The sequence below is a fragment of the Sapajus apella genome, unplaced genomic scaffold, assembly GCF_009761245.1.
Source record: "Sapajus apella isolate SASKATOON/1434 unplaced genomic scaffold, GSC_monkey_1.0 scaffold152, whole genome shotgun sequence".
Lineage (NCBI taxonomy): Eukaryota > Metazoa > Chordata > Mammalia > Primates > Cebidae > Sapajus > Sapajus apella.
Genome location: NW_022437092.1, coordinates 146,516 through 172,285, shown reverse-complemented (window position 1 = coordinate 172,285; position 25,770 = coordinate 146,516). Strand labels below are relative to the sequence as shown.

At 43.3% G+C, this 25,770-nt stretch overlaps 1 protein-coding gene across 1 annotated transcript in view; it reads left to right on the top strand.

The window, feature by feature from the left end:
• Positions 1 to 5,764, top strand: part of ZNF563 (zinc finger protein 563) — a 15,631-nt gene extending 9,867 nt beyond the window's left edge. The window contains 3 exon segments of the mRNA XM_032265792.1: positions 1,122 to 1,248; positions 2,168 to 2,228; positions 4,431 to 5,764. Coding sequence (XP_032121683.1) covers positions 1,122 to 1,248; positions 2,168 to 2,228; positions 4,431 to 5,670 — 1,428 coding nt within the window. The 3' untranslated portion in view covers positions 5,671 to 5,764.
• The last annotated feature ends 20,006 nt before the right edge of the window (positions 5,765 to 25,770 follow it).

The following is a 25,770-nucleotide window of genomic DNA, read 5'->3' as shown; positions in this document are numbered from 1 at the left end:
GGGCATGGTGGCGCATGCCTGTAATCCCAGCTACTCAGGAGGCTGAGGCAGGAGAATTGCCTGTACCCGGGAGGTGGAGGTTGCGGTGAGCCGAGATCGTGCCATTGCACTCCAGCCTGGGTAACAAGAGCGAAACTCTGTCTCAAAAAAAAAAAAAAAAAAAAAAGAATATCTGAACTTGGATAATTTATAAGGAACAATATTTGTTTTTTACTTTTCTGGAGGCTGGGAAGTCCAAGGTTAAGGGTGGGCATCTGGTGAGAACCTTCTTGCTGGTGCGGACTCTGCAGAGTTCTTAGATGGCATGAAGCATTACATGGCAAGGGCTGAACTGCCTAACTTGGATTTCTTCCATCTTCTCGTAAGGACACCAGTCCCCTTCCTGAGATAACTTATTTATTTATTAAGCCATTGATCCATTAATAGATTGATCTGTTCATGAGGTCTGAACCTTCAAGAGTTAATCACCTTTTCAATCTCCACCTTTTATTACTCCCACTTTGTGGATTAACTTTCAACATGTGTTTTGGAGGGGACCAACATTCAAACTTAGCAGTGGCTGATCACATATGCTCCCTCTGTTGAGTTTGAAAAATTCCAAACTCTCAGAACATAGGAGTTAAGAAAATTATATACTTTTTGCATAAACAATGTAGATACAATCAAGCCCTGTTATTAGTTAGGTTGATAGGGCACTCCCTAAATCCAGTTCCTAGACACCATAAAAGGTCCAACTTTCAGAATAAGTATTTGGAAGGACATGTAGTTTCAGGACTGCTAATAGTAGCTCTGTTCTGAACAATAGGTAATAGGACCTTGTCATGACAAGAACTACAACCCACTACAGAAATAGACATGAGGGTGATCCAGGCAATAAGACTCATTTAACTCACCAAGAAGAGACCTGTTGCTGTTCAACTGTAACTTTACCAAACATGTTGAACTCTACCATCAAAATGACTGTGTGGGAGAAAGTGAGTATAGACAGAATATAAGACAGTTTACTATGTCATTGAATAAATGCTTGGAAAGCACAGCATCATATGAAGTTTATGAATCAAATATAGATTTTTTAGTACTGTCACTCAACCTTTCTCTTCTTTATGTGTGGGATGTTTCAGGACACAGTGGCCCTTGAGGATGTGGCTGTGAACTTTACCCAGGAGGAATGGGCTTTGCTGGGTCCATCACAGAAGAATCTGTACAGAGATGTGATGCAAGAAACCATCAGGAACCTGGACTGTATAAGTAAGGATAACATCATGTCTTTGCTTAATCAATTAGAGACATTTGTTTCATGGTTATCTGTGCTGTTCAATGATTTTAAATGTGGAAAGGGCAAATGATGGACTCTTGAACAACACAGAATTCAGAAGTGACAGCCCCCAAAGAAGCTGTACATCCTCATCTAACTTTTTGTCCACTGTAGCTTAAGCAGCCGTTGACCAGCAGCCTTACTGGTGACATAAACAGTTGATTAATCCATATATTCTAAGTAATATGTATTGCATACTATATTCTCACAATAAAGTGCTCTAGAGAAAGAAAATATTGATAAAATGATAAAAGAAACTATTTACTATTCATTAAGTGGAGATAGATGATCATAAAGGTTTTTATTCTCATCTTTACATTGAGAAGGCTAAGTAAAAGGAAGAATTGATCCTCCTATCTCAGAGGTAGCAGAGACTAAAGAAAATTCATATATAGGTGGAGCTGTGCAGTTCAAACCTGTGTTGTTCAAGAATCAACTGTAAGGCCGGGTACAGTGGCTCATGCCTGTAATCCCAGTACTTTGAAAGGCCAGGGTGGGTGGATCACGAGGTCAGGAGTTCGAGAACTGTCTAACCAACATGACGAAACCCCATCTCTACTAAAAATACAAAAATTAGCTGGGTGTGGTGGTGCACACCTATAATCCCAGCTACTCAGGAGGCTGAGGCAGGAGAATTACTTGAGCCTGGGAGGCCAGAGGTTGCCGTGAGCTGAGATTATGCCACTGCACTCCAGCCTGATGACAGAGCAAGACTCCACCTCCAACTCCAAACTGTACAGATCAATTGTAGGTTGGTGACTAAATCATATGTGATTGTAGTATATATAAAATCTTAACTGTTTTATATAATTTTCTAATAATTTATAGTGATTTTCTGGGTCTACCTTTTAGAAATGATATATGAAGACCAGAATATTGAAGATCAGTACAAAAATCCCAGGAGAAATCTAAGGTAATTTGTACTCACAGGAGAAAGTTATGTTTCTGAAGTGAGTTTCAGAATGGGAATAAAACAAACAAAATGAACAAACCCAGCTTAAATTTATTTTTAAATTTTTTTATTAATATATATATTTTTGAGACAGGGCCTTGCTATGTTGCCCAGGCTGGAGTGCAGTGGCATGAATTTGGCTCACTGCAGCCTTGACCTCCCAGGTTCAAGCAATCCTCCCACCAGAGCCTCCCGAGTAGCTGGGACTACAGGTCCACCCCGCCACACATGGTTAATTTTTGCATTTTTTGTAGAGACAGGGTTTTGCCATGTTTCCCAGGCTGGCCTTGAATTCCTGGTCTCAAGCAATCTGCCTGCCTTGGCCTACCCAAATGCTGGAATTACAGGTGTGAGTCACCGCACTGGCCCACATTTATTTATTCTTAAAAAATTTTCTCCTGGCCGGGCGCAGTGGCTCAAGCCTGTAATCCCAGCACTTTGGGAGGCCGAGGCGGGTGGATCACGAGGTCAAGAGATCGAGACAATCCTGGTTAACATGGTGAAACCCTGTCTCTACTAAAAATACAAAAAATTAGCTGGGCATGGTGGCGCGTGCCTGTAATCCCAGCTACTCGGGAGGTTGAGGCAGGAGAATTGCCTGAACCCAGGAGGCCGAGGTTGCGGTGAGCCGAGATCGCGCCATTGCACTCCAGCCTGGGTAGCAAGAGTGAAACTCCATCTCTAAAAAAAAAAAAAAAAAAAAATTTCTCCTAAAACATATTCTAAGAATTTACATATGAAACTGGGCATGGTGGGTCATGTCTATAATCCCAACACTTTGGGAGGCTGAGGTAGGCCTTGGGATCAGGAGTTTGAGACCAGCCTGACCAACATAACAAAACCCTGTATTTACAAAAATACAAAAGTTAGCTGGGCATGGTGGTGTGCACCTATAACCCCAGCTGCTCGGGAGGCCAAAGCAAGAGAATTGCATGAACCGAGGTGGCAGAGGTTGCAGTGAGCTGAGATCGCGCCACTGCACTCCAGCCTGGACACCAGAGCGAGACTCCATCGCAAAAAAAAAAAAAAAAAAAAAAAGAATTGACATGAATATTATTGTCTTGAAAACAACTGGCAGGCTTGGTTGGGTGGCACATATAATCCCAGCACTTTGGGAGGATGACTTGAGGCCAAGTATTCAAGACCAGCCTGGGCAACATGGCCTTACTCTGTCTCAATTTAAAAAATTAGCCGAGTGTGTTGGTGCACACCTATAGTCCCAGCTACTCATGAGTCTGAAGTGGGTAGATCTCTTGAGTTGAGGAGGTCACGGTTGCAGTGAACCATCAACCTGCTACTGTACTCCAGCTAGATCCTGTTTCAAAAAATAATTAATTAAAAATAAAGGAAAAAAAAAACACAAAAAACCCAGCTGGTGTTGAGTTGTCTTGCATAGCATTCAGTTCTTCATGTTTAAACAGGGTATGAAGCCTATGCTTTGCATGGTAATGTTTAACAGGTATATCTGTCCAGGCGCAGTGGCTCACGCCTATAATCTCCGCACTTTGGGAGGCTGAGGCAGGCGGATCACGAGGTCAGGAGTTTGAGACCAGCCTGGCCAACATGGTGAAACCCCATCTCTACTAAAAATACAAAAATTAGCCGAGTGCAGTCATATGCGCCTCTAATCCCAGCTACTTGGGAGGTTGAGGCAGGAGAATTGCTTGAACCTGGGAGGTGGAGGTTGCAGTGAGCTGAGATTGTGCCACTGCACTCCAGCCTGGGTGACAGAACAAGACTCCTTCTCAGAAAAAAAAAAAAAGGTATGGGCCTGGTGCAGTGGCTCACACCTGTAATCCCAACACTTTGGGAGGCCGAGGCAGATGGATCCCAAGGTCAAGAGATCGGGATCATCCTGGCCAACATGGTGAAACCCCGTCTCTACTAAAAGTACAAAAATTAGCTGGGTGTGGTGGCACGCGCCTGTAGTCCCAGCTACTCAGGAGGCTGAGGCGGAAGAATTGCTTGAACCCAGGAGACGGAGGTTGCAGTGAGCTGAGATTGTGCCACTGCATTCCAGCCTGGCACCTGGCAACAGAGCAAGACACTGTCTCAAAAAAAATAAAAGTACCTATTAATTAATTTTAAAAAATAGATACCTATTAATACTCATAAAATCATTTAGCAACAACTGTTTAGTAACATACTTCTCATTTTTTACAGATGTCATATGGCAGAGAGACTCAGTGAAAGTAAAGACAATAGTCAATGTGGAGAAATATTTAGCCAGATTCAAGATAGCATTGTGAAGAACAACATTCATCCTGGAGAAGATCCGTGTCAAAGCACCAACTATGAAGAAGTCATCATGGGTCATTCATCTTTTAATAGCCAGATCAGAGTTGATGCTGGACACAAACCACATGTGTATCAGGAATATGGAGAGAAGCCACATACACATAAACAATGTGGGAAAACCTTCAGTTATCATGACTCCTTTCAGTCACGTGGAAGGCCTCTCACTGGAAAGAGATGCTTTGAGTGTAAGAAATGTGGAAAAACCTTCAGTTCTCGTAGAAACCTTCGAAGACACGTGGTAGTGCAAGGTGGAAATAGACCTTATAAATGTAAGTTGTGTGGAAAAGCTTTTTTTTGGCCCAGCTTATTACGTATGCATGAAAGAACTCACACTGGAGAGAAACTGTATGAATGTAAGCACTGTTCTAAAGCCTTTCCTTTTTACAGTTCCTATCTAAGACATGAAAGAATGCATACCGGGGAGAGACCGTATGAATGTAAGCAGTGTTCCAAAGCCTTGCCTGATTCCAGTTCCTATATAAGACACGAAAGGACTCACACTGGAGAGAAACCCTATACATGTAAACAATGTGGGAAGGCCTTCAGTGTTTCTAGTTCCCTTCGACGACATGAAACTACACACAGTGCAGAGAAACCCTATGAGTGTAAGCAATGCGGGAAAGCATTTCATCACCTTGGAAGCTTTCAAATATACATGAAAAGGCACACTGGAGATTGACCTCATAAATGTAAGATATGTGGGAAAGGCTTTGATCGTCCCAGTTTAGTTCAGCATCATGAACGAATTCACACTGGAAAGAAACCCTATGAATGCAAGCAGTGCGGGAAAGCATTATCTCATAGCTCAAGCTTTCGAAGACACATGATAATGCACACTGGAGATGGACCTCATAAATGCAAGGTATGTGGGAAAGCCTTTGTTTATCCCAGTGTATGTCAAAGACATGAAAAGTCTCACAGTGGAGAGAAACCCTATGAATGTAAGCAGTGTGGGAAAGCATTATCTCATAGCTCAAGCTTTCGAAGACACATGATAATGCATACGGGAGATGGGCCAAATAAATGCAAAGTATGTGGGAAAGCCTTTGTTTACCCCAGTGTATGTCAAAGACATGAAAAGTCTCACTGGAGAGAAACAATATGAATCTAAACAATGATAAAGCCTTCTGTATTTCCAGTTCCCTTTGGCAACATGAAAAACCTCACACTGGACAGAAACCCTATAAATGTAAATGTGAGAAAGCCTTTCATAATTTGTATTCCTTTCAAAATTATGAAACAACTCACACTGGAGAGAAGCTGTATGAATGTAAGGAATGTGGGAAAGCAGTTAGTTTTTTTAATGTCTTTGTCAACATAGGCCCAGTGGCTCACACCTATAATCCCAGCACTTTGGGAGACTGAGGCCAGTAGATCACCTGAGGTCAGGAGTTTGAGACCAGCCTGACCAGTATGATGAAACCCCGTCTCTACTAAAAATACAAAAATTAGCCAGGCGTAGTGGCATGTGCACCTGTAATCCCAGCTACTCGGGTGGCTGAGACATGAGAATCCCTTGAACCCAGGAGGCAGAGGTTGCGTTGAGTGGAGATTACAACATTGCACTCCAGCCTTGAGGCAACAAGAGCAAAACTCCATCTCAAAAAACAAAACAAAACAAAAAAAAGATGGCTGGGTGTGATGGTGCAGGCCTGTAATCCCAGCACTTTGGGAGGCCAAGGCGGGTGGATCACCTGAGGTCGGTAATTCCAGACCAGTCTGACTCACATGGAAATAATTTTGTATTTCTCTACTAGAAATACAAAATTAGCCAGGCATGGTGGTGCATGCCTGTAATCCCAGCTACTCGGGAGGCTGAGGCAGGAGAATTGCTTGAACCTAGGAGGAAGAGGTTGCGGTGAGCTGAGATCATGCCATTGCACTCCAGCCTGGGCAACAAGAGTGAAACTCTGTCTCAAAGGAAAAAAAAAAAAAAAAAAAAGGACAAGAGGCTGGGCACAGTGGCTCACACCTTAATCCTAGCACTTTGGGTGGGCAGATCACCTGAGCTCAGTAATTCAAGACCAACTTGGGCAAAATGATTAAACCCTGTCTCTACAAAAAACAGAAAAATTAGCAGGTGTGATGGTGTGCACCTGAAGTTCCTGCTACTTGGGAGGCTGAGGTGGGAAGATCTCTTGAGCCCGGGGGCTGGGAGTTGCAGTAAGCCAAGATGCCGGGGCAACAGAGCCAGACCCTGTCTCAAAAAAAAAAAAAAAAAAGGTATATGAAATGATTCACTCTGGAGAGAAGTTACATGAATGTAAGAAATGTAGAAAAGCACTGAGTTCTCTCAGTTCCTTGCATAGGCATGCAAGGACTCACTGGAGAGATATTCTATAAATGTGTGAAATGTAGGGAAACATTCTTTAATGTTATTTCATGTGAGATAGAAAGAATTCTCATTGGAGATAAACCCTATGGATGTAAACACACAGTAAAGCCTTAAGTAGCCTCGGTTTCTTTCAAATATAGTTATCCCCTAATATGTGCAGGGGATTGGTTCTACCTGTCCCCCGACTCCGGACATACCTAAATCCACACCTGCTAAGTCCCTTTTTAAAAATGACATATTTGGGCTGGGTGCAGTGACTGATGCCTGTAATCCCAGCACTTTGAGAGGCCGAGCTGGGCGGAACACGAGGTCAGGAGTTTGAGACCAGCCTGACTAACATGGTAAAACCCCTCCTCTACTAAAAATACAAAACTTAGCCAGGCGTGGTGGCACATGCCTGTAATCCCAGCTACTCAGGAGGCTGAGGCAGGAGCATCACTGGAACCCTCTAGGTGGAGGTTGCAGTGAGCTGAGATTGTGCCACTGCACTCTAGCCTGGGCAACGGAACGAGACTCCATGTCAAAAAAAGAAAAAAGACATATTTGGGTTAGTCACAGTGGCTCACATCTGTAGTCCTAGCACTTTAAGAGGCCAAGGAAGGTGGATCACTTGAGCCCAGGAGTTAGAGGCCAGCCTAGGTAACATGGTGAAACCCTGTCTCTACAAAAGATACAAAAATTAGCCAGGTGTGGTGGCACATACCTGTAGTCTCAGCTACTAGGGTGGCTGAGGTGGGAGGATCACTTGAGCCTGGGAAATTGAGGTTGCATGAGTCAAAATCACATCACTGAACTCTAGCATGGGCAACAGAATGAGACCCTGTCTCAAAAAAGTAATAAAAAATAAAAAAAATTAAAATGACATATTTGCATGTAACCTACCCACATCCTCCTGTATACTGTAAATCATCTGTAGATTAGTTAAAATACATCATGAGTCATATAAGCTATGTAAATAGTTGTTTTATTGTTTAAAACAATATTTAGTGAATAGTGATATGAAAAAGACCCTATACATACTCAGTATAGACCCAACCATCACAGACACATGTACATAATACATGTCCCTTCGAGCATTATAAATCCTTATTTTCTTTTTTTTTTTTGAGATGGAGTTTCACTCTTGTTACCCAGGCTGGAGTGCAATGGCGCGATCTCGGCTCACCGCAACCTCCGCCTCCTGGGTTCAGGCAATTCTTCCTGCCTCAGCCTCCCGAGTAGCTGGGATTACAGGCACGCGCCACCATGCCCAGCTAATTTTTTGTATTTTTAGTAGAGATGGAGTTTCACCATGTTGACCAGGATGGTATTGATCTCTTGACCTTGTGATCCACCCGCCTCGGCCTCCCAAAGTGCTGGGATTACAGGCGTGAGCCACTGCGCCGGGCATAAATCCTTATTTTTGACACTCATAGATTGCTTTTGTTTAATGACCTGAAAGTGTGTTAACATTCACCCAAATCCTGGTGCTTCTTACTTGATAACAAAAGTATAATAATGATTATTGCAGTAGGGTGCCTAATGTCGTGATGTGTTGAGGCAACTAGATGGGTGATACCGTAGATAAGCAGTGAGACCTCAGGCTAACTTGAATCTTGACAGGATGTCAACGTGATCATCTATGTTGGAAGAACCAGATTCTGACTGCAGATACTAACTTTTGGGAGCAATCTAAATAATACTAATGTCAGAATCTGTTCAGTTTGAGGACTGAAGATCTTTAAGCATTGAAGGGTCTGTCTTCATATTTGCAGATATTTAATTACAAACTGTTGTAGAAAGCTAGTTCTTTTTCTATTATTTTTTATTTTTTAAGATGGGATATCATTCTGTTGCCCAGGCCGGAGTGCCCTGGTGCAATCTTGGCTCACTGCAACCTCCGCCTCCCAGGTTCAAGCCCTTCTCCTGCCTCAGCTTCCCAAGTAGCTGGGATTATAGACATATGCCACCACACCCAGCTAATTTTTTTTTTTTTTTTGTAGAGAAGATTTTGTCATGTTGGTCAGGCTGGTCTCAAACTCTTGACCTCTGGTTGATCCACCAACCTTGGCCTCCCAAAGTGCTGAGATTACAGATGTGAGCCACCACACCTGGCCACTTTGGTCTTGTAGGGCTGGTGTCCAGGAAAAATTCTCTCAATGTTCATATTTTTAAGCCTAGGAAAGTGTTTTGTCTTTCATTTTGAATGTGAACATTGGTAGATTCTGGTTAAGGTGTGTTTTGGAGAGAGCATGATGAGGAATTGGGTGAGAGGCTTCCCAGTGAAAGAGGGAACAGAACCTAACAAAAGCAAATATGTCTATTTCACTCCAATCAATTATTACAGTAGTCTCTATTACTTAATGCCAAAAAAAGCAGTGATCAATATGTTGAAAGGGATGGAGGAAGCAAATATGTTTGACCATGATAGCATTAATTGTCTGGGAAACTAAAGACAAAACAACACAGGTGGAAAACTATTAACACTGTTGGCCACGTGTAGTGGCTCACGCCTGTAATCACAGCACTTTGGGAGGCTGAGGTGGATGGGTTGCTTGAGCCCAGTAGTTCAAGACCAACCTGGGCAACATGGCTAAACCTCATCTCTACAAAAAATATAAAAACGTAGCCAGGCCTGGTAGCATGTTCCCATAGTCCTAGCCACTCAGGAGGCTGAGGTGGGAGGATTGCTAGAGCCTGGGAAGTTGATGCTGCAGTGAGCCAAGATCGCACCACTGCACTCTAGCCTGGGTGACAGAATGAGACCCTGTCTTAAAAAAAAAAAAAACTGGCCGGGTGTGGTGGCTCATGCCTGTAATCCAAGCACTTTGGAGGCCAAGGTGGGAGGATCACCTGAGGTCGGGAGTTCAAGACACCAGCCTGACCAACATGGTGAAACCCCATCTTAAAAAACAACAACAACAACAACAACAAAAAAAAAAAAACCTAAAAACTATGAACACTGTTAATGGATTCAGTTTCCTGCTTAGGGAAGAAACATATACTGTGTTCACAATAACATACACTATTGAATTAAAATCACGTAACTTTCCAAGGACTAGGACTAATTCCATGTGCAGCATCTATATGCAGACAAGTTTAAGAGTTTCATGGCCAGGTGTGGTGGATTACGAGGTCAAGAGATTGAGACCAGCCTGGCCAAGATGGTGAAACCCCATCTCTACTAAAAATACAAAAATACTTGGGAGGCTGAGGCAGGAGAATTGCTTGAACCTGGGAGGCAGAGGTTGCAGTGAGCCAAGATGGCACCAGTGCACTCTAGCCTGGGCAACAGAGTGAGACTCTGTCTCAAAAAAAAAAAAAAAAGAAAAGAAAGAAAGAAAATGTATAACTCTATTATCATTACCAGTGCCTCATTCTTAACATGAATCTACACTATGAATTCCTAATTCTTACTTTCATACAAAAATTGATGTGATATATTTTTGCAAATTTTCTTCACATAAAGGTGTATAAGTTGAATAGTGTTTAATAAAATCAGTTAATAAAATTTTTCTAGGCCGGGCGCGGTGGCTCAAGCCTGTAATCCCAGCACTCTGGGAGGCCGAGGCGGGTGGATCACAAGGTCAAGAGATCAAGACCATCCTGGTCAACATGGTGAAACCCCGTCTCTACTAAAAATACAAAAAATTAGCTGGGCATGGTGGCGCGTGCCTGTAATCCCCGCTACTCAGGAGGCTGAGTCAGGAGAATTGCCTGAACCCAGGAGGCGGAGGTTGCGGTGAGCCGAGATCGTGCCATTGCACTCCAGCCTGGGTAACAAGAGCAAAACTCCGTCTCAATAAAATAAAATAAAATAAAAAAATAAAATAAAATTTTTCTTTACATTTTGTATTCTCTTGGATTCTTGAGTTGCTTGAAGTATATTTCTAATAGACAAGTATGTTTAATTGTCTCTTTTTTTATTTTTCTGTTTAGAGATAGGGGCTCATTTTGTCACAAGGGTAGAGTGCAGTGGCATGATCATAGCTCACTGCAACCTTGAACCTGGGCTCAGGGCATCCTCCTGCCTCAGCCTCCCAAGTAACTGGAACTAGAGGGAACACCCTGCCACACCTTGCTAATTTTTCTTTAGAGATGGGAGTCTCACTATGTTGCCCAGGCTGGTCTCCAGCTCCCGGCCCCAAGCAATTCTCCAACCTAAGCCTCTGAAAGTGTTGGGGTTGCAAGTGTGAGCCACTGTGTCCAGAAATATGTTTAATTCTTAAATGGTTTAAAATTGCTGTATAACTAAAGAGCTTCTGAAACATGACATTTTGATATTTGTTGTGACTTTACCACTGGCCTCTTGGAGCAAAGAAAACCCTTCTCCGTCACTTTCAGCCCATCCCCAAGCAGTATGGGCTGACCAGCCAGGAGGATCCGTGTACTTTGGCTGCCTGCTGGTGCACACGCTTCCTTGAATCCCAGGCTGAGCACATTGGTTGCAGTGTGCAAGTGCTACAGCCTCAGCATATTGCTGACCACGCATGCATCCTCCTGATCAGTTCCCACAAGTGGCCATTCCTGCACTTCAAGAGCAGTGGGCCAGGCCATAGCGGTCCTGGGAAGGCAGCCTCACCCTCGCCACATCATCTTCTTGAGGATGTCTCACTTGTCTCCTCTCCCAGTTCCACCTCCAGACCCTTGGTGCCCCACCTGAGATGTTCTGTTGATTCAAATACCCCAGTGGTGAGGAATATGCAATATCCTTATGACTGGGTTAGGTTAAGAGGGAAAATTGTAAGATGCGCTTCTGAAATTTCATAGGGAACTATGGATCTTCAAATTCAGCTTCTGGTTCAGCAGGTTAGGGATGGAGTGTGAGAGTCCGCATTTCTTTTTTTCTTTTTTTGAGACAGAGTCTTGCTTTGTCACCAGGCTGGAGTGTAGTGGCGTGATCTCAGCTCACTGCAACTTCTGCCTCCTGGGTTCAAGCAATTCTGCCTCAGCCTCCCAAATACGTGGGACTACAGGCGCATGCCATCATGCCCAGCTAATTTTTGTATTTTTAGTAGAGTTGGGGTTTCACCATGTTGGCCAGGATGGTCTTGATCTCTTGACCTTGCGATCCACTGCCTCAGCCTCCCAAGTGCTGGGATTACAGGCATGAGCCACCACACCCGGCTGAGAGTCTGCATTTCTAACTCCCATGTGTCATCATATCGGTCCATGGACCACAGTTAGAGTGCTGAGGTAATAAAAGACGTGGTTAGATAGGCAGGCAGGAGACAGATCCCTTGGGGCCTTGTGGGCTAGGTTATGGACTTTTATATGACTTTGAGCAGGGAAGTGATGTTTGGTTTTTGTTTGAAGAAGTCTACTCCTGCTGGTGGGCAGAGAATAGATGGTAGAGGGGAGCTGGGAGACCAGCTTAAAAGCCATAGTTGTAGTTTGAAGAGAGGTTGTGCTGGCCTGGGTTTGGGTAATGTTAGTAGATATCGACCAAAGGTTGTGTTTTGAGAAGTCTAGTTATGAACCCAAGCTGTGTTTTTGGAGCCAGGTTCCAGGGTAGGGAAAGGCCCTGTCGATCACACTAGCAGTTCTGCACATAAAAAATCAGTGGTGATCGTCTTCAGTGCAGTAGAGAAGTGTGTGGCTCTAAAATATGATGATAGAGGGGGTTCTCACATTATCTGAGAGGTTAGAGGAGGCTTTCCCACTGGGACTAATTCTCGAATTGAAAACCTGAAGGTGGCCGTGCACAGTGGCTCACACCTGTAATTCTAGCACTTTGGGAGGCTGAGGAGGCCGGACCATGTGAGCTCAGCTGTTAGAGACCAGCCTGACCAACATGGTGAAACCCCTTCTCCACTAAAAATAAAAAAATTAGCTGGGCATCCTGGTGGGCGCTTATAATCCCAGCAACCCCGGAGACTGAGGCAAGACAATCGATTGAACCCCGGAGGCAGAAGTTGCAGTGAGCCAAGATCGTGCCACTGCACTCAAGCCTGGGCAACAGAGCAAGACTCTGTTTCAACAAACAAACAACCTGAAGGTGGCTGGGCACGGTGGCTCATGCCTATAATTCCAGCACTTTGGGAAGCTGAGGTGGGCAGATCACTTGAGGTCAGGAATTCCAGACCAGATGAGCCTGGCCAACATGGCAAAACCCCGTCTCCACTAAAAATATAAAAATTAGCTGGGCATCGTGGTGGGCACTTATAACCCCAACTACCTAGGAGGCTGACCTCAAGTGATCAAAATACAAAAAATTAGCCAAGCATGGTGGTGTGTGCCTGTAATCCCAGCTACTGGGGAGGCTGAGGCAGGGGAATCTCTTGAACCCAGGAGGCAGAGGTTGCAATGAGCTGAGATTGCGCCACTACACTCCAGCCTGGGTGACAGAGCAAGACTCTGTCTCAAAAAAAAAAAAAAAAGAAAAGAAAAGAAATGTACTTCAAATAGATCTTCAAGATGTTACCTAGGGCAGGGATGCCCAACCCCTGGGCAACGGATTGGTTGAGGTCCATGACCTGTTAGGAGCTGGACCACTCACATTACTGCTTGAACTCTGCCTCCTGTCAGATCAGCAGTAGCATTAGATTCTCACAGGAGCACGAACCCTGTTGTGAACTGCACGTGTAAGGGATCTAGGTTGTATGCTCCTTATGAGAATCGAATGCCTGATGATCTGTCACTGTCTCCCATCACCCCCAGATAGGACCATCTAGTTGTAGGGAAATAAGCTCAGGGCTCTCACTGATTCTACATTATGGTGAATTGTATAACTATTTCATTATATATTATAATGTAATAATAATAGAAATAAGGCTGGGTGCGGTGGCTCATGCCTGTAATCTCAGCACTTTGGAAGGCTGAGTCTGGCAGATCATCTGAAGTCAGAAGTTTGAGACCAGCCTGACCAACATGGTGAAACCCTGTCTCTACTAAAAATTAAAAAATCAGCTAGGCGTGGTAGCCAGCACCTGTAATTTCAGCTACACATGAGGCTGAGGCAGGAGAATTGCTTGAACCCAGGGGGCAAAGGTTACAGTGAGTTGAGATCATGCCACTGCTCTGCAGTCTGGGTGACAGAGCAAGGCTCCATGTCAAAAAAATAAATAAATAATAATAATAATAGAAATAAAATGCACAGCCCAGCGTAGTGGCTCATGCCTGTGATCCCAGCACTTTGGGAGTCCGAGGCAGGTGGATCACTTGAGGTCAGGAGTTCAAGATCAGCCTGGCAAACATTGTGAAACCCCATCTCTACTAAAAATATAAAAATTAGCCGGGCATGGTGGTGCATGCCTGTAAACCCAGCTACTCAGGAGGCTGAGGCAGGCGAATCACTTGAGGCCAGGAGGTGGAGGTTGCAGTGAGCCAAGGTGGTGTCACTGCACTCTAGCCTGGGCAACAGAGTGAGACTCCATCTCAAAAAAAAAAAAAAAAAAAAGAAAGAAAAAGAAGAAAAGAAAAGAAAGAAAGTGCACAATAAATTTAATGCACTTGAATCATCCCAAAACCATACCCTACCCCCACAGTCTGTGGGAAACTTGTCTTTCATGAAACCAGTCCCTGGTGCCAAAAAGGGACCGCTGTCCTTGGGGCAATGATACCCTTGGAACTGCTAAGTTTAACCACTGGATTTCTTTTCTAGTTTCACAGAGGAATCACCATTACTGACTTTTTTTCATCGTGGTAATGTGAATGTCTATTTTTGTCTCAAAGCTTTTATATGTATTTAAATCAACACAATACACAACGACTTGATTGCTGCAGTTTGTAAAAATATGCAAAGTCTGTAGGTGAACCTCTGATACCCACTTAGTTCAACTCACTGCAGCCTCTTTTAATGCCTGTCTGCAAACAACAAAATATGACATTATTCCAGGAGCAGTTAATGTGGAGTGAGGAGTGGAGCATCTTACAGAGCAGTGGTTTATTTTTCAGGGAAGGAACAACGTCCTGTAATTTTAGACTCTGTGTGTGTGTGTGTGTGTGTGTGTGTAGTTTCCTAAGGAAATAGTATTATTTCTTCATTAGTTGTACTCAGACATCATTTTTTTTGGCTTATTTTCCTAACATGCCCACTTGTCATGGCAGAAAATGATACAGCTTTTACAAGTTGATTAAAGATTTTGCTTCATCTAATGACATCCAGTGTTTCACTCCTTTCTTTTTAGCCATGGGTTCCAGCTTCCACTTCATAAAAAGTACCTGGTACTTTTACTTTATAAAAATATGGGGCAATCCTCATGTTTTCAAATTAAAAGTCAGCTGTCTTGTCATTTGATTGAAGAGTTTAATGCACGGGCGTTTGAGACCAGCCTGAGTAACATAACCAAACCCCAGCTCTATAAAAAAATACAAAAAATTAGCTTAGTGTGGTGGTGGGCACCTGTACTCCCAGCTACTTGGGAGGCTGAAGTGGGAGGAGGATTGCCTGAGCTCCAGAGGTCAAGGCTGCAGTGAGCTAAGATCATACCACTGCACTCCAGCCTAGGTGCGGGAATGAGACCCTCTCTCAAAAAAAAAAAAAAAAGAGAAAAAAGAAAAAGAAATGTGATAGTTCCACATCCATTTTTATTTTTTTCTGTCCTCCCTGTCACACTACCTGCTTATTGAGAATATAGACAGATTTTTTTTTTTTTTTTTGAGATGGAGTTTTACTCTTGTTGCCCAGGCTGGAGTGCAATGGCATGATCTTGGCTCACTGTAACCCCTGCCTCCTGAGTTCAAGCAATTCTCCTGCCTCAGCCTCCTGAGTAGCTGGGATTATAAGCATGCACCACCATGCCCGGCTAATTTTGTATTTTTAGTGCAGACAGGGTTTCTCCATGTTAGTCGGGCTGGTCTTGAACTCCCAACCTCAGGTGATCCACCCACCTAGGCCTTCCAAAGTGCTGGGATTACAGGTGTGACCCAACACGCCTGGCCTATCTATAGACAGAATATTTTAGTCTGACCATCTTTTGTAAAAATACTGGAGGTCTCAGCATGCTCAGGTGTGTTGATTAGAGTTAGACTGTAATTTGTGTGTATGAGGGAAACCTATGAAGATCAGACTTTGACAAAGACCCATTGGATTGCCTCATGGAGAAAGAGTTGATGAATTTGGCAGTTTAGGTAGGTCAGTACCGTAAACTGACTTTAGGTGAGTTTCCTGCTGGTGGAAATGAAGATCTTGAAGGAGAGAGTATTTTCACACCCTGGAGAGAAAACAAGAGGGCATTGTGAGCTCCAGTATTAAACCTTTAAGTGTCCCTGTCTGATCAGCGGGTTCTGATCCACTCGGGGCCTCCATTACGGTAGTCAAGAGTCTGGCTTTCTGTGAAAGGAAAACAAAATCTCAGGACCCAAACCTCACTATGCCAGAGGGAAAGTTAAGCTTGGGAAATGAATCATACAGAAACTTCCTTTCTTGTTCCCAAGCAGATAGCTGCAATTTCTTTTTTTTTTTTTTTTTTGAGATGGAGTCTCTTGCTCTGTTGCCCAGGATGGAGTGCAGGGGCACAATCTTGGTTCACTACAACCTCCGCCTCCTAGGTTCAAGCGATTCTCCTGCCTCAGCTTCCTGAATAACTGGGATTATAGGTGCGCATCACCACACCCAGCTAATTTTTATATTTTTAGTAGAGACGGGGTTTTACCATGTTGATCAGGCTGGTCTCGAACTCCTGACCTCGTGATCTGCCTGCCTTGGCCTCCCAAAGTGCTGGGATTACAGGTGTGAGCCACCATGCCCAGTGATAGCTGTAATTTCACATGCTGACTTTAATCTTACTTAAAATGTAAATGTGAGCATGTGATGAATGTGGAAGTGACTCCTCCCTCTCTTTCTTTCCACATGTACAGTGTAGATGCACAGAGCACTAATCAGAGCCTCTGAAGAATGTGACCCATTGCCTACCTCCACCTTTTTTTCCCTGCCCTCTTTTCCTTCCTGCCCTCTCTTTCCTCTCTAAATATTTAAGTCCCCAAACCCTCTTTGGAAAAAGCACAGGATGCAGATCTACTGTAACTGTGACTTGTGTTTGTCTTTTCCTGACACATCCTCAGCCTTGTAAAAAGAAACCTCTAAATCCATTTGAGATCTGCCTCAGTCACTTTTCCATTTATACTCCCAAGCTTGGGAATATGTTTAACCTCCTAGATGGGGATTTGCTTGTGAAATGTAAGTGCTGCAGGCTACTCATCTGACCTAATTCATGTATTTTTTTCCTGTGGTTTTTTTTTTGTTTGTTTGTTGTTTTTTGATGGAGTTTCTCTCTGTTGCCCAGGCTGGAGTGCAGTGGCACAGTCTCGGCTCACTGCAACATCTGCCTCCCCCAAGTTCAAGTCATTCTCCTGCCTCAGCCTCCTGAGTGGCTGGGATTACCACTGCACACCACCACAACTGGCTAATTTTTGTATTTGGGGTAGAGACAGGGTTTCACCATGTTGGACAGGCTGGTTTAGAACTCCTGACTTCATGATTCACCTGCCTTGGCCTCCCAAAGTGTTGGGGTTACAGGCATTAGCCACTGTCCCCAGCCTCTTTTTTGATTCTTTATAAGAAATTGCTGCCATATAATTCCAGTTTTTCTGTGTGTTTAACAATTTTATTTTGTTGTTGGTGTGTTTTTACTTTCAGAGCTGAAAATTGGCAAATTGAGAGACAAGGTGAGAGAAAGGCCTGGCTGTGTTGCCAGCAGCCTCATCCCACATTTCTGATGCCTGGAGGACATTGGCCCTCCCTGTCACTGGTGGTGAATATCTGGGGTCAGGGTCGCATGGGCAGTAAAAACAATTTACCAAACAGTTGTAGGTAAAGAAAGGCAGGTTTATTAGTAAAAGTAGAAAATACTTTTATTAGTAGAAAGTAGAAAAATATTTTGCCAGGTTGCAACAGGCAAGTAAGCAAGAGAAGAGCTGACTGCCAGGGAACAAAGGTGTGCTGGGGATTTTATAGAATGGTGCTTTTGCTGTGAGCTCAAGAGGGCTTGTGCAGTTCTGATAATGCCAACGCTGCAAATTACTACAGAGGCAGTAGTTTGCCATTTTGTTTTCAGTTAACAATGTATGGGTGCAGATAACTTTCCTCTTCCTCAGAGGAAGGCAGTACAGGAGGAGCAGAAGGTGCCACTCGAGCAATAGGTTTTACTTGAGCAGAGGCAGGGAGGGGGTCTTACTCAGCAGGACCTTAGAGGTGGGGTTGTGAATGGCACAAGACAGGAGCCATGGGGGAGGGTTTCAAACCAAAACTCAGGTGTCTCCACATCTTAAAGGCAGAGAGTTCAAATTCGGCTTTTTCTTTTAAGGGTTTTAGGAAGGATAACAAAGCTAAGTCCTGAAGACTCTGGACTTGCCAAGATACAGGAAAACAAGATGTCCGGGGTAAAGGATGGGGTGATGAGGAGGAAAAGGGCCACCTGAATCCTCTAGAAGAGTAGAAATTACCCACATGGGAGGACAGTAGGTGTGCAGAAAAATTAGAGTATTATGGGCATAGGTCTCCCTATACGGTGCCCTATTCAGGGGCACTGGGAAAGTTGTCGGGTGACAGAAAAGGTGAGTGAGGAGATCTACAGGATGGCTATTTTGAATCCACTGCTGCTCTGAGAAGTAGGAAAGAGTCAGCCAGTCGTTAGGGCATGGGGTGTGACAATCCAGGCGCCAACAATCTTTGTGGTGCCATAACTCCCAAAGTGGTGGATGCTTTGCATAATTTTCCCCATAGCAACAACTGACCTGTTTTTGACAGAAGAGACAGGACTGGGATGGCCAGCCCAACCTGCAAATGAGGGATTTGACCTCCTCAGATAGAAAATCTGTGCTAAGGGCCGGGCGCCGTGGCTCACACCTGTAATCCCAGTACTTTGGGAGGCCGAGGCGGGTAAATCATGAAGTCAAGAGATTGAGACCATCCTGGCCAACATGGTGAAACCCCGTCTCCACTAAAAACACAAAAATTAGCCGGGCATTTGGCACACGCTTGTAGTCCCAGCTACTTGGGAGGCTGAGGCAGAAGAATGGCTTGAACCCAGGAGGCGGAGGTTGCAGTGAGCCAAGAGCGCGCCATTGCACTCCAGCCTGGGTAACAACAGTGAAACTCAAAAAAAAAAAGAAAAACAATTCTGAAGACAAGTTTACTGACAGAAACCTGGGCTCTGTCTTCCAGTGTCCTGGAGTATTGACAGAGTTATGAGGGAGGACCACTGTCAGGGTCAATTCCCTCCCAGAAACAGGCAGAGTCAGATCTGTCTTACCTTCCCGGGACCAGAGACAGAGGACTCAGAGGCTGAATTTGGTGGGCACACCGGCGCCACACTCTGAGATTGAGTTATGTTTTTGCTGGTGACCAAGAGATGGCTAATATCCAAAATTCTCTCTGCCCTGAAGAAAGAGGTGGTTTCTTATACCCTAGTTTGAAAAGGGGAGGGGGATTCTAGATGAAGCAATTTTCTCACAGAAGCAGAGCAAGCAAAAAGTTAAAAGATAAACTAGTACATAAGAAGTAAACAGTACCAGGTGCAGGGGCTTAAGCTGTCACAAAAGATATACAACTTATAGATATGGGGACTCTGGGTACTTAGCAACATCAGCATTCCCAGCGCTGCTGGTACGCTTGGCTCAGTATCTTATCGGTAGAGGAATGCATTTCTGATGTGCCTGGTGTCATCCAGCCCCAGCTACACACGATAGCTATATACTTAATGCCGGGGGGCGGATAACTATAAGTGAAGAAGTTAATATGGAGTCAATCTGGCTAATTTTCCAATTAATAATGAGTTGATTAGGCCAACACGTAGGTTAACACGCTGTCTCAGCCTCCTGAGTAGCTGGGATTATAGGTGTGTACCACCATGCCTGGCTAATTTTTGTGTTTTTAGTAGAGGCAGGGTTTCACCACGTTAGACAGGCTGGGCTTGAACTCCTGAACTCATGATCCACCCACCTCAGCCTCCCAAAGTGCTGGGATTAAAGGCGTGACCCAGTGCACCCATCCAATTCTTATAATTATTACTTTGCCATTGGTAGTTCTTTAGTTAGTTCAGTTTTTATGGTGGTGTTTATACATATAATACACACATGTTACATTGTTATATGTTGTAGGCCCAACAATTCACCAATGATTTATAATTTTACAGATACCTTATAATGAGAACAACAGTGAAGAAATACACATTCAGTCTGGTTTTTATACTTATATAATGACCTTTAATGGTGGTTTCTTTTTTTTCTTGTGGATTTTGACATCCTTTGGTTTCAGACTTAAGAACTTTCTTTAATTTTTCTTGTAGGTCTGGTGTGCTAGAAACCAACTGTCTCAATATGTATATTTCTGAGACAGAATCTCTCTCTGTTGTCCGGTCAGGAGTGTAGTGGGGCAATCATAGCTCATTGCAACCTCAGCCTCCTGAGCTCAAGCAATCCTTCAGCCTAAACCTCGAGAGTAGCTGGGACTATAGGCATGCAACACCATGCCTGGCCTCAATATGTATACTTCTAAACCTGGAAAAGTCTTCCTTTTGCCTTTCATTTTGAATGTGAGCTTTGCTGCATATAGGATTCTTGGTTAAAGTATGTTTTAGAGCACAGCAGAATGAGATATTGGTGTGTGAGAGGCTTCCTCTGAAAGAAGGACAGTTACCTAAGTAAAAGCAGATATTCCAGCCTAGGTAACATGGCAAAAACCTGTCTCTACAAAAAAGATAAACAAAAACACAATTTAGCTGGGCATTATGGTGTGTGCCTGTAGTCCAGCTACTCAGGAAGCGGAGGTGGGAGGAACACTTGAGCCTAGGAGGCAGAGGTTGTATCGGGCCCTGATCATGCCACTACACTGCAGCCTGGGTAATACAGGAAGACCTGTCTCAAAAAAAAAAAAAAAAAAGGCTATTTCCCTTCAATTATGTTACCATTATGGTAGTCTTTATAACTTAATTTCAAAAAAAAAAAGAAAAAACCAGTGTGGTGGTTCATGCCTGTAATTCCAGCATTTTGGAAAGTCAAGGTGGGAAGATCTCTTGAGGCCACTAGTTGGAGAACAGCCTGGGCAACATGCCTAGAACCAGCCCCTACCAAAAAAAGAAAGAAAGAAAAAATGAAATGAGCTGAGCATGACGGCATGCACCTATAGTCCCAGCTATTTGGGAGGCTCAGGTGAGAGGATCGCTGGAGCCCAGGAGTATGAGGTTGTAGTGAGCTATGATTGGGCCAGTGCATTCCAGCCTGGGTGACAGAGCAAGATCCTGTCTTAAAACCAAAACCAAAACCAAAACAAAGCAATATGAAAAATAGGATGGAAGAAACAAATAGTGTGATTGAAGACCGTAGCCATGTTTACTTGGGAAACTAACGACAAAATAATTTAAACTATTAGAAAACTATTAAAACTTGGGAAGGAGTCAATTGCTGCTTATGGAGTAAACATATAGTATATACACATCATTATGTATGGAGTAAACATATACTATATACACATACACAACATATGCCACATCATTACAAAGTAAAATTACGTCTTACAAATATATCAATGTTTCAGAGGAATGGGACTAATTTCATGTACATCATCTACCTGCATACAAGTATGAATGTTTCCTGATAAAATGATCTAAGTGTCTCTTCCATTGCCATACATACAATTTTGATAGATTGAAGCTCCCTCATCCCAACCCCCACTGGCTACAAATGCTGTGAAGGTGAGTAATAAGCAAAATGTGATTCAAATTCATTCATGGAAAATATGCTAGAAAATTTAAACCAGAAAATAAATGTTATAAAATGTATCACTCTATTTATTGTCTTTTTTTTTCTTTTCTTTTCTTTTTTTTGGAGATGGAGTCTTGCTCTGTAGCCCAGGCTGGAGTGCCCTGGTGCGATCTCGGCTCATTGCAACCTCTGCCCCCAGGGTCCCAGTTCAAGCAATTCTCCTACCTCAGCCTCCCAAGTAGCTGGGATTATAGGCACTAGCCACCATGCCCAGCCAATTTTTGTATTTTTTTATAGAGACTGGGTTTCACCATGTTTGCCAATCTGGTCTTGAACTCCTGACCTCATGATCTGCCTGCCTCGGCCTCCCAAAGTGCTGGAATTACAGGCGTGAGCCACTGCGCCCGGCCTTATTGTCTTTATTAGTGCCTCATGCCTAAAGTGGATGTAGACTATGGATTCATATATCTTACTTTCAGGAAAAAAAGCACATTGAGGTAAAAGAATTCTCTAAATTTTCTTTACATAAAGGTTCATGAGTTGAACAGGTAGTGTTTTTTGGTAAAATCAGTTAATAAAAGTTTTTCTTATATTTTGTACTCTTTTGGTTCATTACATTGATTGACATGTACTTCTAATCGGCAAGTAGGTTTAGTTATTATACGGGTTTTTTGTTTTGTTTTGCTTTTGAGACAGAGTCTCGCTTTGTTGCCCAGGCTGGAGTACAGTGGTGGGATCTTGGCTCACTGCAATGTCTGCCTCCCAGGTTCAAGCAGTTCTGCCTCAGCCTCCTGAGTAGCTGGGATTATAGGCATGTGCCACCACGCCCAGCTAATTTTTGTATGTTTAGTAGAGGTGGTGTTTCACCATGTTGGTCAGGCTGGTCTCAAACTCCTGACCTTGTGATCCGCCCACCTCAGCCTCCCAAAGTGCTGGGATTACAGCTGTGAGCCACCGCACCTGTCTGTTTTCCATTTTTCTGTATTACGTTTAAACTGCTACTTGCCAGTGTTCTGGTACATGTATGTTTTCCAGGAATGAGCTTCCCCACCAAAATGTATTTTCTCAGGGCTCACCTCAAGCCATGTACTGTAGGTTTCTAGCTTATTTTACAATGTTAATTTCGCAGAGGAATCACTTTTTTTAACTTTGTTTCAATTATTTTTCATCATGGTAATATGAATATTTATTTTTGTCTAAAAGCTTTTCTAAGAATTTAATCAACACAGTTATCAACTACTGAATTGTTGCAATTTGTAAAAATATACAAAATCCATACATAACCCTGACAGTAATTAGTTTCACCCACTGCAACCCCCCCTTTTTTTTTTTTTTTTTTTTTTTTTTTTTTGAGACAGTCTCACTCTGTCACCTGGCTGTAGTGTAGTGGTGCAGTCTCAGCTCAGTGCAACATCTGCCACCCTGGTTCAAGCGATTCTCCTGCCTCAGCCTCCCGAGTAGCTGGGACTACAGCTGCGCACCACCATACCCAGCTAACTTTTGTATTTTTAATAGAGACAGGGCTTCACCATGTTGACCAGGATGATCTCGATCTCTTGACCTCATGATCCGTCCTCCTTGGCCTTTCAAAGTGCAGGGATTACAGGCATGAGCCACCGAGCCTGGCCCTGCAACCTCTTTTTACACCTGTCTTAGAACAAATAAATACAATAGTATTTCAGAAGAAGTTAATGTGAGGAGTATCTTACAGAGAAGTAGTTTATCCTCCAAGGAAAGAACAGTGGCCTGTGATAATAGGATATCTCTCTTTCTGTCTCTCCCTTTGTGTGTTTGTGTGTGTGTGTGATCTTTGAAGGCAAGAGTATCATTTATTTATTAGTTATAATCAGATATCATTTTTTTTCTTATTTTCCAAACTTATTTTCCATTTTTCCTGTCTGGACACACTACCAAATGCATAAAAATTTTATGTAATCGAATGACACCTGATACTTGATTCCTTTCTTTTTTAGTCATGAGTTCCAGCTTCCAGTTCATGATGGTTTTAGGTCTCCTATTTTTGCTTCAAAGAAGTATGGGGAAAGCTTCATGGTTTTTGTTTTGTTTGTTTGTTTTTTTTGAGGTGGAGTCTCTCGCTCTTTCACCAGGCAGGAATACAATGGCATAATCTCAGCTCCCTGCAACCTCTGCCTCCTGGGTTCAAGCAATTCTCCTGCCTTGGCCTCCTGAGTAGCTGGGGACTACAAGCACCCACAACCACGCCCAGCTAATTTTTTGTATTTTAGTAGAGACGGGGTTTCACCAAATTGGCCAGGATGGTCTCGATCTCCTGACCTTGTGATCTCCCACCTAGGCCTCCCAAAGTGCTGGGATTACAGGTGTGAGCCACCGTGCCTGGCCAACACTCATGTCTTTCTTTTTTTTTTTTGAGACGGAGTTTCGCTCTTGTTACCCAGGCTGGAGTGCAATGGCGCAATCTCGGCTCACCGCAACCTCCGCCTCCCGGGTTCAGGCAATTCTCCTGCCCCAGCCTCCTGAGTCGCTGGGATTGCAGGCACACGCCACCGTGCCCAGCTAATTTTTTGTATTTTTAGTAGAGACGGGATTTCACCATGTTGACCAGGATGGTCTTGATCTCTTGACCTCGTGATCCACCCGCCTTGGCTTCCCAAAGTGCTGGGATTACAGGCTTGAGCCTGTTGGCGCCCGGCCAACACTCATGTCTTTCAATTGAGTGTCTAATGTTCTGGCTTTTTTTTTTTTTTTTTTGTGAGGGGCAGGGTTGCCTCTGGGGGCTGGCTCTATAAGAATTTCATACCACCACCAGGCTGGGCACCAGTGGCAAGGACTCAGAGAAAGGACTTGAGGCCACGGTCTCACAGGGTCCTTTTGCAGGGAACACCTTCTGAGGGTCGGGCTGGGGCATGAAGGTGGGGCTTGGGAGCCAGGCAGAGACAGCTTCAAATTCCAGCTGGCTGTACTGGGACAAAGCACATGACTCTCTGTGTCTCAGTTTCCTCATCTGTAAAGGGAAGGTGATTTTAACTCATGATGTTATAGCAAAGGTGGGGTGAGCTGGTGGGGGCAGGCAAGCCCAGTGAGGAATAGCCATGGGATTTCTTTTTTTTTTTTTTCTAAAAAAAAAAAGAAAGAAAGAAAGAAAAAAAGAATAAAATTAAAAAAAAAAGAATGAAGGAAAGGAAGAAAGAGAAAGAGGAAGAGGGAGAGAGAACGGGGGTGTTGCTTTATTGCCCGGGCTAGAATGCAGTCTGAAAATGGGTATGCCTATAATTGTGCTTAATAATAGAGACATGAAAAAAAAATGAGGGAAGAAAATAACAAACAAGCACCCAACCAATATTTCATTTAAACCTGTAAATAGTTGTGATGTGGTACTGATAACAGTGTATATTTTGTGTATTTAAAGTGGAGAGTTCTATAAATGTTAATTAAGTTTACTTGTTCCGGATCTGAGTTCAAATCCTGGATATTGTTGTTAATTTTCTGTCTCATTGATCTGTCTAATATTGATGTTGAAGTCTCCCACTATTATTGTGTGGGAGTCTAAGTCTCTTTATAAGTCTTATATATCTGGGTATTCCTGTATTGGATACGTATATATTTAGGATCATTAGCTCTTCTTGTTGCATTGATCCTTTTATCATTATGTAATATCCTTCTTTGCTTCTTTTGATCTTTGTTGCTTTAAAGCAACTCCTGCTTTTTATTCATTTATTTATTTTTGCTCTCCATTTGTTTGGTAAATCTTTCTCCATCCCTTTGTTTTGAGTCTTTGTGTATCCTTGCATGTGAGATGGGTGTGGATGCAGCATACCAATGGGTTTTGGCTTTTTTTGCCTGTCTGTGTCTTTGGATTGGGGGATTTAGTCGATTTAAATTTAGAATTAATAATAATATATGTGAGTTTAATACTGCCATTTAAAGTTAGCTGGCTGTTTTGCCTATTAGTTGATGTAAATTCTTGATTATGTTGATGCTCTTTACTTTTTGGTATTTTTTAGAAAGGCTGATACTGGTTGTTCTTTTCTATGTGTAGTGGTTCTTTCAGAAGCTCTTGTAAAGCAGGCCTGGTGGTGATGAAATCTCTGAGTGCTTGCTTGTTCACAAAAGATTTTATTTTTCCTTCGGTTATGAAGCTTAGTTAGGCTGGATGTAAAATTCTGGGTTGAAAGTTCTTTTCTTTAAGGCTGTTGAACATTGGCCCCCACTCTCTTCTAGCTTTTAGGATTTCTGCTGAGAGATCTGCTGTGAGTCTGATAGGCTTCC